The 13541-nt window shown below is 41.8% G+C and overlaps 1 protein-coding gene across 2 annotated transcripts; it reads right to left on the bottom strand.

Moving 5' to 3' along the window:
- Positions 1-5232: 5232 nt before the first annotated feature.
- Positions 5233-13163, bottom strand: LOC311070934 (uncharacterized protein). 2 transcript variants are annotated; one of them, XR_014603728.1, is made up of 3 exons: positions 12965-13163; positions 5542-12773; positions 5233-5350 (listed from the first exon to the last, which is right to left on the bottom strand). XR_014603728.1 is itself a non-coding variant. In XM_084095071.1 (2 exons), exon 2 carries the CDS (start codon positions 11958-11960, stop codon positions 5979-5981), a length of 5982 nt encoding a protein of 1993 aa, XP_083951197.1. In that variant the 5' UTR covers positions 11961-12773; positions 12965-13163; the 3' UTR covers positions 5370-5978. The 2 variants fall into 2 exon arrangements, 1 of the variants encoding a protein (XP_083951197.1); XM_084095071.1 differs by lacking the exon at positions 5233-5350 and having other exon boundaries at positions 5370-12773.
- Between the last annotated feature and the right edge of the window lie 378 nt (positions 13164-13541).

Here is a 13541-nt window from a genome sequence, read left to right as displayed (position 1 = left end):
CGCACAGCGCGCTCGCTCCAGTGTTTGAATGCGAATGTTCGAATGTTCACGCGCACGCACATTAAAACACTTCAAAGTCACGCAGCATTTAAATAAACATCTAGAATTAAAAAATCATTAATATTAAATCATGAATTTAAAACTCATTGTGTAGTTATATGACCCATTCATGTGCAATATGCCAGGTTTATGGCAGGCGAGTAAAAAAAATTGTGACAGTGACAGAAGTATTAAAAGTTTTTTATTTTATTTTTGAAAAATTCAATTTACATTTATATAATGATAAGTTGCGTTAGAATACTAATAATTGCGTTATATTACTAAATGGCAAGCAAACAAACAAACAAAAAATCTGGGTTCCAGACGGTTCCAATAATTAACTAGTGTATATTATAATCAACTTCGTCTATATTAACTTATTGTGTGTGTGTGTGTGTGTGTGTGTGTGAATTATTATTATTATTATTATACATAATTATATATATATATATATATATATATATATATATATATATATATATATAATATTGTGAGATGTTCATCAGCTTGGCTAGGCTGGGAGACCAGCTAAAACCAGCTGACCACCAAATTGTCCAGGCTGGGAAACCAGCTTGACCAGCTAGGAAAGGCTGGGAGACCAGCTAAAATAAGCTATAAGCCAGGCTGGGAGACCAGCTTGACCAGCTAAGCCAGGCTGGGAGACCAGCTAAAATCAGCAAAGCCAGGCTGGGAGACCAGCTTGACCAGCTAGGCCAGGCTGGGAGACCAGCTAAAACCAGCTAAGCCAGGCTGGGAGACCAGCTTGACCAGCTAGGCCAGGCTGGGAGACCAGCTAAAACCAGCTAAGCCAGGCTGGGAGACCAGCTTGACCAGCTAGGCCAGGCTGGGAGACCAGCTTAAACCAGCTAAGCCAGGCTGGGAGACCAGCTTGACCAGCTAGGCCAGGCTGGGAGACCAGCTAAAACCAGCTAAGCCAGGCTGGGAGACCAGCTAAAACCAGCTACTTCCAGCTTAAACCAGCTAAAACCAGCCAACCAGCTTAGGCTGGTTTTAGCTGGATTTTTCAGCAGGGATGGCGGACTACTATGACGACGGCTGTCACAGCTTGCTCAGGGCGGGTCTTGTGTTGAAACACGGCTGTCAATCACAATCGCAGGAGGGGCGTACGATCTTATGACGTCACAATATCGAACGGCTTGATTTCATAGATGGTCAAACATATAAGGAGATTAAAACAAAACCACTGGATGGATTTTAATCATGATAGGATGGTTGTGTACAGGCACTGCCAACAGACATTTCAGTGCAATCAACTTGTAAAAGTGCATGTACCATTATATGACCCCTTTAACGTACGGAATCAGATTAGCTAGCCAGTACACGTTTACTCAATGGATGGACGATCTGACAGGATTAACGTTAACACAACCTCCGGTTGAGTGGCCTGACATCATCTACACTTACCTGATAGAGAAACCGAGATTAAAGAGAAACTAAGGGAATATAATTATTTAGATGCTTATAATGTGCTGAATGGTCATGTATAAAACTTGTGTAGTACGATCCGAAGTCCTGCAGCCAGCGCAAAGGCCAGAAGACGACCATGTAAAGAGTGACATTTACAGTGCAATTTTAAAGATGTGAATATTTTCTAGAAATACATTTTTTTTTTATCTATTTGATTATTTATTCTTACCAGGTTCTTCAAAAAGTCTAGTCGCAATCAATCACAACAATGTATATACAATCACAGATGATTCACAATTAATTACAATAGTTTAGAAAACATTATGCAATAAAATATCAAATTGTGTCAAAATTTTTAATTATAAGCTCCTTATTTAGCTGAATCTGTGCTGGTTTGTAGGAAAGAAGGGGGGAAACAGGGACGTCCCAAGGATAAGTGACACAGAGAGACATGGGGTCTGGAGAAATTTTGTCCTGACAATTGGAACAGTCCCATTTATAGGGAAATATGGCTGACAAACTGAGTAAATGGATCAGTCCTGATACAAACAATGAGACAGAAGAGAGCAAACGCTGTAAGCAGCTCTGAAAACTGTTAACAATCAATATCCTGATATTTATGAAATAAATAAATAATTTCTGAAATTGTTAAAATTATATGGGTTTTTGATTCATGTATTGGCTTAGATGGGTTACATTAAATCAAGAAATGGGCACTCTAAAAGTGATGAATAAATAGTATGATTTTAACTGCACATGCTTAAATATTATACTCTGTATCTGAAGACGTCTAGAATTTGTACCCCTTTATTCCTGGGAGACAGTGTGAAAAGGTTGATCCATTGCAGAGATTCTAAGATTATGAACTTGACTTTTGATAACTTTTGTGCATTGTGTTGAATAAGAAATTTTGATTTGAACAGGCACATAACAGACATCTCACAGTAATTTTAGTTTCTAGTTTCTAAGACAATAGACAAGGAATTACCATTTTATTATACATAATCTATATTAATTTGATTATTTTATTGCTTTTTCCTGCATTTCCAAGGAAGAATCTGCTTGCTTTTTTCTGAAAAAAAAAAACATTGGCTTATTAATTGAATGGAGAACTGCTGTGTTTAACCAGAATTTGATTTTTGCGGTTCTCTGAGTCTTCAATAAGACGACTACTGAAAGAAAAAGAGGAAGTGGCTGATGGGCGTTCAGCTCCTGAAATAGGAAGTTGACACTTCTTAGAGGGGTCAGCATGGATAGACACTGATTCACTGCAGGAAAAGGTGAAAAATTCACTTGAGACTTTTCAAGTATAACTTTGCCATGCATTATGCAATTTTGTATCAGGATGGATCAAAAGCCAGACTGAGGAGAGAAGCAACAGAGCCCATACACCACAACACCAGGCCTTCGAGTGCCATCACAGGCTGATGATCTAATGCATCAGCCCAACAAGTTCAACTGAATGACAATCCGCACAAAAAGACTTCCATCCCCTCCCTTACAGCATTTTTAATGATCACTAGAGACCACTTCAAAATGTGTTCATTGTTATATAAACGTGGTTACTTTGATTATTCACTTGTCTCACAGCAGTTTTTTGTATTCTCTGTTAAACTAACATTCTGAATCTGCTTTCAATAGGTACCAGTCCAGCCTTACTTTGCATCTTATTGAAGGAAAAGAAAGTTTATTAACAGAAGTGGCATCTTGACTCACCAATCAGTTAAAACTAGGGATGGATTTGGCATAGTTAGGGTTATTACATCAACCAACAAGTGGTAAAGAAATAAATAGTTTATTGACTATGCAGAGTTCTCTGAAAAAGAAAAGGGAAATAGGGCACAAGGTGTCCAAAGAGAAAATTATGGTTAGAAAAACAACAATATTGATCACTCTATTTCATTTAAAGGTCATTTTCTAGATTCAATAGAAAGAAACAAATAATAATCTAAAATAATCTAAATTTGAAATCACAAATGCTGTCATTACCAGGGGTATGAGATAGAAATTTTTTTTTGGCCATGGATCCATTTTTCAAACATTCAATTTACTTGATTTTTGGAAGGTTTACGTTCGCAGTGTTAAACCCAAACTCATGGTGACTGACATCGGAATATTGATATCCTAATGTTTAGACACTGTCGCAAGGGGAATGCGTATTGCATTCAGTAGCTTCTGTTGTCTGCAAAGTTTTGTTACCCTTTCAGACTTGGTGGTATTCCACTGCTAATATATACATTCGTTCCCCATTCAATTCACAAGCTGCTGAGGCAGACAAAAAAAAGTGTGATGCACTGGCCAGAGGCGGGTGTGAAAGTGTGTGTGAGAGACTGAGATATGGTGTTTGGTGAGACACCAAAAACAAATTAATCATTCCAATATAAAAACAGCTGTATCTAAATTTATTAAGTGGGCCCACTGGGCAAAATATGCCCAATAAAGTAGTGGCCATGGATGAATTTGGCTACCTATCCTGGCCTGGGTTACTGTTGTGGCAGAAAGAAACGGTGCCACACCTGTGCAGCGCATAAGGTGGGAAGGCAGAGAGCAAGCAAGCAAGTAAAACCATATCACTGTAAACCTATCAAAATATGGTTAGGAAAATGGAGATAATATACACTGTATGGAGCTGGGCATGGATTACTGGGTTAAATAAAAAGGCTGCATATATGGGAGATAAGATTGTATGTGTTATTCTGATAATTTTAATATTCATGTGTGTTAGCCTTGAATTTGGAAAATAATCAAAATGACAGTGTCCAACTTAGTTGGTGATAAAATGATCAGACTGAATAACGACAGTAATTTTCCTGACATATATCCAAGACAACCATGGGTGCCAGGAGGGCCCCATGAAAGAAAGTTTGGTAGTGACAGCTATTGTTCTGCGGATGATGACATGTAAACAGGGTTAAAAACAGCAGTCATCCATTTTACATGAATGTTTTGAAATAATTTCGTGTTAACATGTCTAATGAATAAGAAAGAATGTTAAATACTTTTAGGTTGATTAATAATAATCAAAAGAAAGGAGTGTTATAGCAATTAATTTTACTTCATGTAATGTATGTTGCATGACAACAGACAATAGTTTAGTGGAAAATTACTGTTTACTGTGTCCAAATGTGAGCTGAAGATGTCTATCTTGGGTCTAGAGAATGAGAGATGTTTTTCTCTCTTTGTTTTGTATAGATCTTCTTTCTCAATTAACATAACAGGAAAACAGCAGACTGAAGTGTGAGTGATGTATAAAAATGCAGTAGGCGGGCGTTGGCGGGGTTGCCCTTTGCAGCAGAAAACTCTGAAGTCTGTATGTGAATGTCCTTCTCATTGCAGTCTCACCACTAAATAGATAATTTTCTCAACACTCCCTATTTATTCTCCTTGTGTTTGCAGTCCTGTGCCAGATCATCGTCATATGTACACCATTGAACATATGCCCTCTGTGCCCTCTGTGTGTTTGCCAGTCAGATATGGTCAAGTTTTGCTGCTAGTCTTATGTTCCCCCCTCAGGGTAGTTTTTGTTTGTTTTTGTTTTATTTCACGAGTTCACATGTTAATGAAATCTGATGTAATATTATAATGCGTATTTGGCTTGCTGTCCGGGGGGAGGGCTCCGAGCTCGGAATTCGGCCCGACCCCAGAGTACTCCCCCCTATGAATGTATAGATCATAGGTATCTATGAGCAGGCCCATCTGAATGTGAGGTGATGGGGTGGTGGGGGGATGCTGAGAAATTTCTCATGAGACAGGAGGTAAGGGAAGGTGTAGCATTCCAGCCGGAATTTATTCAGACGATGCACTCAATGATCATAACTGATGGGCTATGGTGGGGTATTCCAACCCATTTATTCACAGTGTAACCATAGACACACCGTAAGAGCTGAAATCATGACATAAAACATAAAATCATTCACTTAATATTAACATGTTTCACTTTTAACTTGCTGGTACATAGGATGAGCATAGCACGCGCTAGCGCTAGCATGCTAGCTAACTCTGGAACTTGATAACATTCAGGAAATACATTTACAAATTATCTGAAAATTAAACAACACAAACTCCACAAAATACCTGTTCGCCTTCCAGCTAGATGCTGAATTAAAGGATGGAAAACGATTCCTTTTTGATCAGTAACTTTCTTCCAGTAAACAAACAGTAGCGTTTCACTTTCCTTCTCATTTCTTCATTGAATAGACGCATGCGCAAATTGCGCATGAAAAGGAAACCACATCACTGTCTTCACAATAAAAGCCATGTGAACATTATAAAGTAAAATTCGCTTAGGGATATTAAATTCTGAGCAATATCATTTAAAACATTTACACTCCCACCAAATTATTGGTGTCTCAAATATCACAGCTTAATGATCGTGGGAAGAGTGAACACCAATGATTTGCAAACACAAAATGACCAATATCCAGAAAAATGGTATGCAAGGAGTGTCAGAAATTTCAAAAATAAAATTAAAACATTTCTCAAGGGGGCAAGGTATGCACACAAATAACTAATTAGTCACTATCTAGTAACAACACCAGTTTCTGTACTGGACGTTCAAGCACTGACTGCTTGGTGAGACGTTCACCATTTTTGCTGAGTTTTCTGTCACCGAGACATATCTTTACTCTCCTAACCAGTCCATCTCGGTCCATTGTCGTTTCTACGACTCTGCCCAACCTCCACTCATTTCTCGGCAAGTCTTCATCTTTCATCATGACTATATCTCCCATCTGTAGGTTTCTCTTTGGGGTGTGCCAGCATTGTCTGAGGGCAATGTTGGACAAATACTCTTTTCGCCAACGGCTCCAGAACTGCTCGGCCAAGTATTGAACGTGGCGCCATCTCTTTTTCGCATACATGTCCTCTCTGATGAACTTGCCAGGGGGGGGAAGGGCCAAGGTAGACTTCATGGTAAGTAGGTGGTTAGGGGTAAGTGGCTCAAGACTGTTGGGATCGTTGAGGTTTTCAACAGTGAGTGGACGGCTGTTAACTATCGTCATTGCTTCATAGAAGAATGCTCGGAGGGAAGCATCTGGGAGGCCTCCAGGAGAGAGCGCGAGGGTCGAGTTGAGGACACTCCTGACCGTTCTAATTTGACGCTCCCACACTCCACCAGCGTGGCTTGAACCGGGAGCATTCATGATGAAGTCACACTGATTCTCTGAGAGATAGTTTGCCAGTTTGTCACCATCTACTTCCTTGAGAGCTTTCCTCAGTTCATTTTTGGCTCCTAGGAAATTGGTGCCTTGATCAGATTTAATCTGCCGCACAGCCCCACGTAAAGCAATGAAACAGCGAAGTCCATTTATGAAGGAGTCGGTTGACAGGTCCTCCAGCATTTCAATATGAATTGCTCTAGATGAGAAGCAGGTAAAGAGAAGGCCATATCTCTTGCGCTCACTGCGTCCTTGCTTGCTGAAAAAGGGTCCGAAGCAGTCCATTCCACAGTATGTAAAGGGTGGAGATGGGTCCACACGCTCTCGAGGGAGATCGGCCATTTTTTGCTCTTCTGTATGTCTCCGGAGCTTTCGACAAATGACACATTGGCGAAGATGAGATGCCACCGCCCGACCGATCCCTGATATCCAGTAACCCTTTGTCCTGATCGTGTTGATGGTCATTCCCTTGCCCTGATGTTTAGCATTGTCATGACAGTGTGCAATGATCATCTTTGTGATGTGATGTTCCTTCGGAATGATCGAAGGGTGTTTGACTGCATAAGGGAGATTTGCATCACAGAGTCGTCCTCCCACCTTGATTACACCATCCTTGTCCAGGAAGATGTTAAAGCGATGTAGCTTATTGTGTAGTGGTAGCCGACCGCCTTTCTTCAGCAGCTTCAGTTCCTCTGAATAAGTTTGTTTCTGTAGGTCTTTGATGATGAGGCACTCTGCGTCCTCTCTTTCTTTTACTGTTGAAAGACCATTTGATTTATCCTTGTTGATCCATCGAAGGATGCGCGCCACTGCACGGACAGCCCGAGACCAGGATGAGAATCCTGACAGCCGATCCGTCAGAGAGTTTTGCTCTCTAGTTTCAGTGCTTAGGGTCTGGGCTCCCTTCACTTCCGGATCTCCCACTGGCAGTTCTGAGATTACTTCTTCCGAGAGGCCGATTTCCTTTTCCCATAAAAATGCTGGGCCAGTAAACCAATCTGATGATATCAGCTCATTGATGGAGAGGCCTCTAGAAGCATGATCCGCCGGATTTTGGTCAGTAGGGACGTATCTCCATTGCCTTTGAGTTGTGTTGAGGTGTATTTTCTGGATACGGTTGGCCACGAACGTGTGGAAACGCCGAGCCTCGTTGTTAATGTATCCTAAAACAACCTTGGAATCGGTCCAGAAATACTCCTCCATGTCAGTGTATCCAAGCTCCTCCTTCAGAACATTGCTGGTTTTCACTGAGATGACTGCAGCTGTTAACTCTAATCTTGGGATTGTGATGATCTTCGTTGGAGCAACCCGAGATTTTGCCATGACTAGGGCACAGTGGATGCTTCCTTCATTGTTTCTAAGTCTTAGATATGAACACTGTCCATATCCAGTCATGCTGGCATCAGAGAAGTGATGTAACTCCCGTTTAGTAACCTTTCCGAAGTCTGCGGGTGCATAACTCCGAGGTATGTTTATCCTCTCAAGGTTGGCAAGGTCATTTTTCCATCTCTCCCACCGTGGACGAAGTTCATTAGCCAGAGGGTCATCCCAGCCCGCTCCACGTCGGCACATTTCCTGCAGCACTCCCTTTCCGATGAGCAAGAATGGGGCTACAAACCCTAAGGGGTCATACAAGGAAGCAACCATGGACAGAATACCTCGACGCGTCGCAGGCTGGTCCTTGAGATTGACACTGAACTTCAGGCAGTCTGATTCGACGTTCCATTGGATACCCAATGTTCTTTCTGAAGGTAGGTCATCAAAGGTAAGGTTGAGGTCTTTCATGTCTGATGCACGTTCGGAGGGTGGTATGCTTTCCAAGACAGCTCGGTTGTTGGACACAAACTTGTGGAGCCTAAGACCACCTAGGGCACAAAGTTTTCTGGCTTCTTCGGCCAGCTGAATGGCCTTCTCTGTACTGTCTGTACTTGCGACCCCATCGTCAACGTAAAAATCTGTCATAATGAACTGGGAACCTAGCGGATAGAGGTCTCTGTTCTCTGTGGCCAGGTGTTTCAAGCCATAGTTCGCGCAACCAGGTGATGAGGCCGCGCCAAAGATATGCACCTTCATCCGGTATTCTCTGGGCTGTGCACTGAGATCTCCTTTCTTCCACCAAAGGAAACGCAGGTAGTCCTGATCCAACTCTCTTACTTGGAATTGGTGAAACATTTTTTCTATGTCGCACATCAGTGCAGTGGAGTGCAGCCTGAAGCGAAGGAGGACACCGTTGAGATTGTTCATCAAGTCAGGTCCAGTAAGCAGATGATCATTCAGACTGGTTCCCTTGTACTTGGCAGAGCAGTCAAATACCACACGTAGTTTGTCTGGCTTCTTGGTGTGGTATACGCCGTGATGAGGTATGTACCATTTTTCTCCCTCCTTCCCTTCATCACAAACCTCCACTGCCTCACCCTTTTCTATGACTTCCTCCATGAACCTGATGTACTGTTCTTTGTACCTTTCGTCCCTTAACAACTTCCTCTTGAGATGGCTCAGACGCATGACGGCGAGCTGTTTGTTGTCGGGTAAGGTGGGTCTCTCCTTAAAAGGTAGCGGCATCTCATAATGACCTTGGCTGTTTTTCTTGATGCCGTTCTTGAGTTTGTCCAAAAACAGGATGTCTTCCTGAGACACTGGTTTGCCATCTTCTTTGTCATCCTTAAAGTCAGACTCCAGAATGCGAATGGCATCTGCAGGGGTGACTGGTGGGAGCTCCTTGACAACAACCCTGAAACAGTGTCCCGCTATACTTGGAGTGTCAAGGGGTGGTGAAGAGCACCCCACTATACTCCATCCTAAGTCGGTTCGAACTGCATAAGGCTCTTCATTTCCTCCTGATATTACGTCTCTTGGTGCCATTGCCTGTGCACAGTTATATCCTATTAACAGACCAACCTCACAATCCTGTAGTGGTGGAATTTCATCTATGACTTTGGAGAGATGATTCCATTTTCTGGCTGTCTCGCATGTTGGAATATGGGCGCGGTTTACCGGGATACAATCCTTGGTGTAAATGGGAGGAAGGTCGATGAGGAGGGAGGAGCGATAACCTCGCACACGAAGCCCTGAGACCCTTTGGCTTTTCACCATCACGTTGCGTCCAATCATGGTCGTTAACTTGAGCTTAACTGGACAGGACTCCACCTTTAGAGCATTGCTCACTTCCTGGTCGATAAATGTTGTGTCACTTTGGGAGTCCAGCAGGGCGTAGACCAGTTTTTCCGTTCCTGCATCATTTTTTGACAACCATACAGGCACAATCATTGATGTGTTGGTAGACTGCTCAGTATTCACTGACATTGAAGTCGCAGCAGCTTCTATTGGGCCAGTGTTTTCCTGAGGTGGGGCCCTTTCCCTCTTTACATAGTTGTTGTCGTGCAAACAAGTGGGATGTTTGCCCTTACAAGTGTTGCATGAATGTCGATGTCGGCAGTCCTTTGCACTATGGCCAGGTTTGGTACAGCCATAGCAGAGCTTATGTTGTCTGACAAATTCTCGTCGCTCCTCCAGGGTTTTAGCGATGAACTTGGGGCATCCATGTAGCCTGTGCTGATTGTTTTGACAGAAGGCGCAAGTCAGCCTTTCCTTACCGTTCACTGGCTGAAACTTGTCACCGTCTGCCTCAGTCTGAGTACTCAGAACGCTTGCCTTGTTCCTTTTAGGATCCCTGTTGCTTTGCTTTGTAGTGCTCGACTCGGAGTTGCGGAGGGCATAAGCTGAGGTGATCGGATTGCAAGCAATCTCTGCCTCCATCGCCATAAACGTGGCAAAGTCTTGGAAGCTGGGGAATTCTTTGTTCTTTCTTAAGGCTTCCGTAGCCTTCCTGTTCCAGTGAGACGCGGTCCACTCCGGTAGTTTGCGGACTAGCTTCTTATTCTCTTCACAGTCGTTCAGTATTTTGAGGCTCTTTACATGTTTCATTGCATCTTGACAGGCGTTTAAGAAGTCTGAAAAGTCTCTTAATCCTTCTGAATCCCTTGGTTGGATTTTTGGCCAATCAGCAAGCTTGTCTCTGAAGGCTCTCTGTATAATAAAGGCTTGGCCATATCTGTCATCCAGTTTGTTCCATGCATCCTTATAAGCCTCGCTGTCGTTTCTATAGAAAGTTCCTTCCAGTGTCTTACGAGCAGGGCCGCCAACATACTTCCTTAAATAATAAAGTTTGTCAGCTGGGGAGATGGCCTTTGTGTCAATGAGTGACATGAAAGAGGTTTTCCACTCAATATACTGGATGGGGTCACCGTTGAAAACCGATGGCTCTGGCACTGGAAGTCTATTTAAAGCCATACTATCTTGCAAGGCTCGGGCAAGGGATGACATGTTTACATCAGGTGATGATGCTGTGACGTTGGGAGTTTGATGGCTGATAGTAGGGAGGCCAGGTGGATTTTCTACTGAACTATTAGAAGAATGGACACTGCCTTCCTGTGATGCTCCCTGGCTGTAGACTAGCAGTCTGGCCCGAGCAGCCTTTAAATCCTTTTCTGCCTGAAGGCGTTCTAGTCTGCGCTTTTCTACTTCCATTTTCCTTTGTCCTTCCTCTATTTGCCTTTGTTGATCCTCTATTTTCTCCCTTTGTTTCTCTACTTCCAGCAAGCCTTCAAACTCAACTTCTTTAGCCGCTAGCTCTGCCGCAGCATCCATCCGTTTGAGTGTTAAGGTGGTGCTTTCATGACTGCGGACTGATTTGGACACTCGAGAAGCAGTGGATCCATAGATGGAGCGTGCATAGCTGCTCTTCAATAGCTCTTTGAGGCGTCGTTGTACTTGGTCTGCATCATAATCTCCATCGATGCCTGACATTCTCTCATAGCTAACTCTCATAATTTCTGCTGTAACTGCCTCACAACTATCAACATGGCGTCTTAATTCTGGTGTAGGTGTGTTGTGGTTTCGTATTTCAAGGTAAGTGTTTAACACAGCCTCTTTCTCCTTCTCTAAAGTGTCCATCAAAGACGCCAGCTCACCTTTACTGATATCCGACTTGAGCTGCTCTCTTGACTCTCGGGCTCGAATCTTCCATCTTTCGTATGTTGAGATGAATTTTCTTTCCTTTTTCCTTGTCTCTTCTTGTTGCATTTCGAGCATTTTTGGAGTTGGGATCTTTGCTCGGGTTGAGCGTCGGAGGCCTTCTCTAAGTTCCCTTTGTAAACTACTCAGTGTTTCTTCTTTGTTTTGAATTTCCTTCTTTAAATGGTCTATCTCGGTAGTCTCTAGTGTATTCTCAAGAGAAGCTTTAAGCTTTCTGATTTTCTTCTGCAGGCTGTCTATTTGATTCTCTAGATCTGTTTGTGAAGATGAATTTTCCATTTCCTTCATATTTAGTTCTTCCATAATAGACCTTAGTTAATGAACTGTTTGTTTTTACTTTAACTTGTAGACTACATAAGCGAAGGAAAAGAGAGTTTTTGCCCTTTTTTTTTTTTTTTTCTTTATACCAAACTGACATAAGAGCAGATAACACAGAGCTCGGAAGAAAATAACTTAATAAACGTAAGCTGCCATCTGTTACTGACGGACATTGTAATATCAACCTCTTTTTCTAGATAAGAAATGAATTTACCATTAAGATTGTACCATTACACATTAAACCCTTTTTTGTATGGTGAATAGAAAGGATAGTTGGGAACTGAACAGTAGTGATGGTAGATGCAAATAAACAGTCACTTCACTTATTTTACTTTATGTCCGTAGTGTCTTAAATCAGTAAATGTCCTCAGTAATTGACATCCTTTTCTTCTTTAACCGCTACCGATGAGAGTCAATGTTCTTGTTGAAGATGAATTGTTCCTTATTGATTAAATGAAATGTTCCATACCTTGTCTGACCGTCACATCAAACCATTAAGCCAGCTGCACAATGATCATAAAGTCCCTTTGTCTACAAGACCCGTAGAATGGTGCCGAGTTGCTCCATGAAATGTCCGTTGTCATCAACACCAGACGAATAGCAACACAGCCCCGTGACTTGTCCTTGTGGTTCCGTGGTGCAGAGTGGCAGCAGGATGATGCAGGGGGGATAAGCTCTTACTGTAGCATTCCAGCCGGAATTTATTCAGACGATGCACTCAATGATCATAACTGATGGGCTATGGTGGGGTATTCCAACCCATTTATTCACAGTGTAACCATAGACACACCGTAAGAGCTGAAATCATGACATAAAACATAAAATCATTCACTTAATATTAACATGTTTCACTTTTAACTTGCTGGTACATAGGATGAGCATAGCACGCGCTAGCGCTAGCATGCTAGCTAACTCTGGAACTTGATAACATTCAGGAAATACATTTACAAATTATCTGAAAATTAAACAACACAAACTCCACAAAATACCTGTTCGCCTTCCAGCTAGATGCTGAATTAAAGGATGGAAAACGATTCCTTTTTGATCAGTAACTTTCTTCCAGTAAACAAACAGTAGCGTTTCACTTTCCTTCTCATTTCTTCATTGAATAGACGCATGCGCAAATTGCGCATGAAAAGGAAACCACATCACTGTCTTCACAATAAAAGCCATGTGAACATTATAAAGTAAAATTCGCTTAGGGATATTAAATTCTGAGCAATATCATTTAAAACATTTACAGAAGGCTTTATTTATACTGGCTTCTTCTTGTGCTGATTGGATGATTACCTGAACATGCTCCTCCCGAACTTTGTTACATAAAACTTCATTTTGTGAATGTGAGCACATTTACTTCTGCACATTGAGTCCTCACCATGAAAGTTTTGTCAACTTGTGACAGGGTTGAGTTATTCACTTCATTTATGAATCATTTTAATTAAAATTTAATCTACAATTTTTTTTAAATTAAAATTATCATGGTATCAGTAAATATATACTTACCAAAATCATGATAACTCATAGCTTTGTAATAAATATAATATTTGATGTGTCCACTTAAACATT

The sequence above is a fragment of the Abramis brama genome (assembly GCF_963993115.1).
Source record: "Abramis brama genome assembly, chromosome: 20".
Lineage (NCBI taxonomy): Eukaryota > Metazoa > Chordata > Actinopteri > Cypriniformes > Leuciscidae > Abramis > Abramis brama.
Note: the sequence above shows the minus strand (reverse complement) of the source record. Positions and strands in the feature narration are given on the sequence as shown.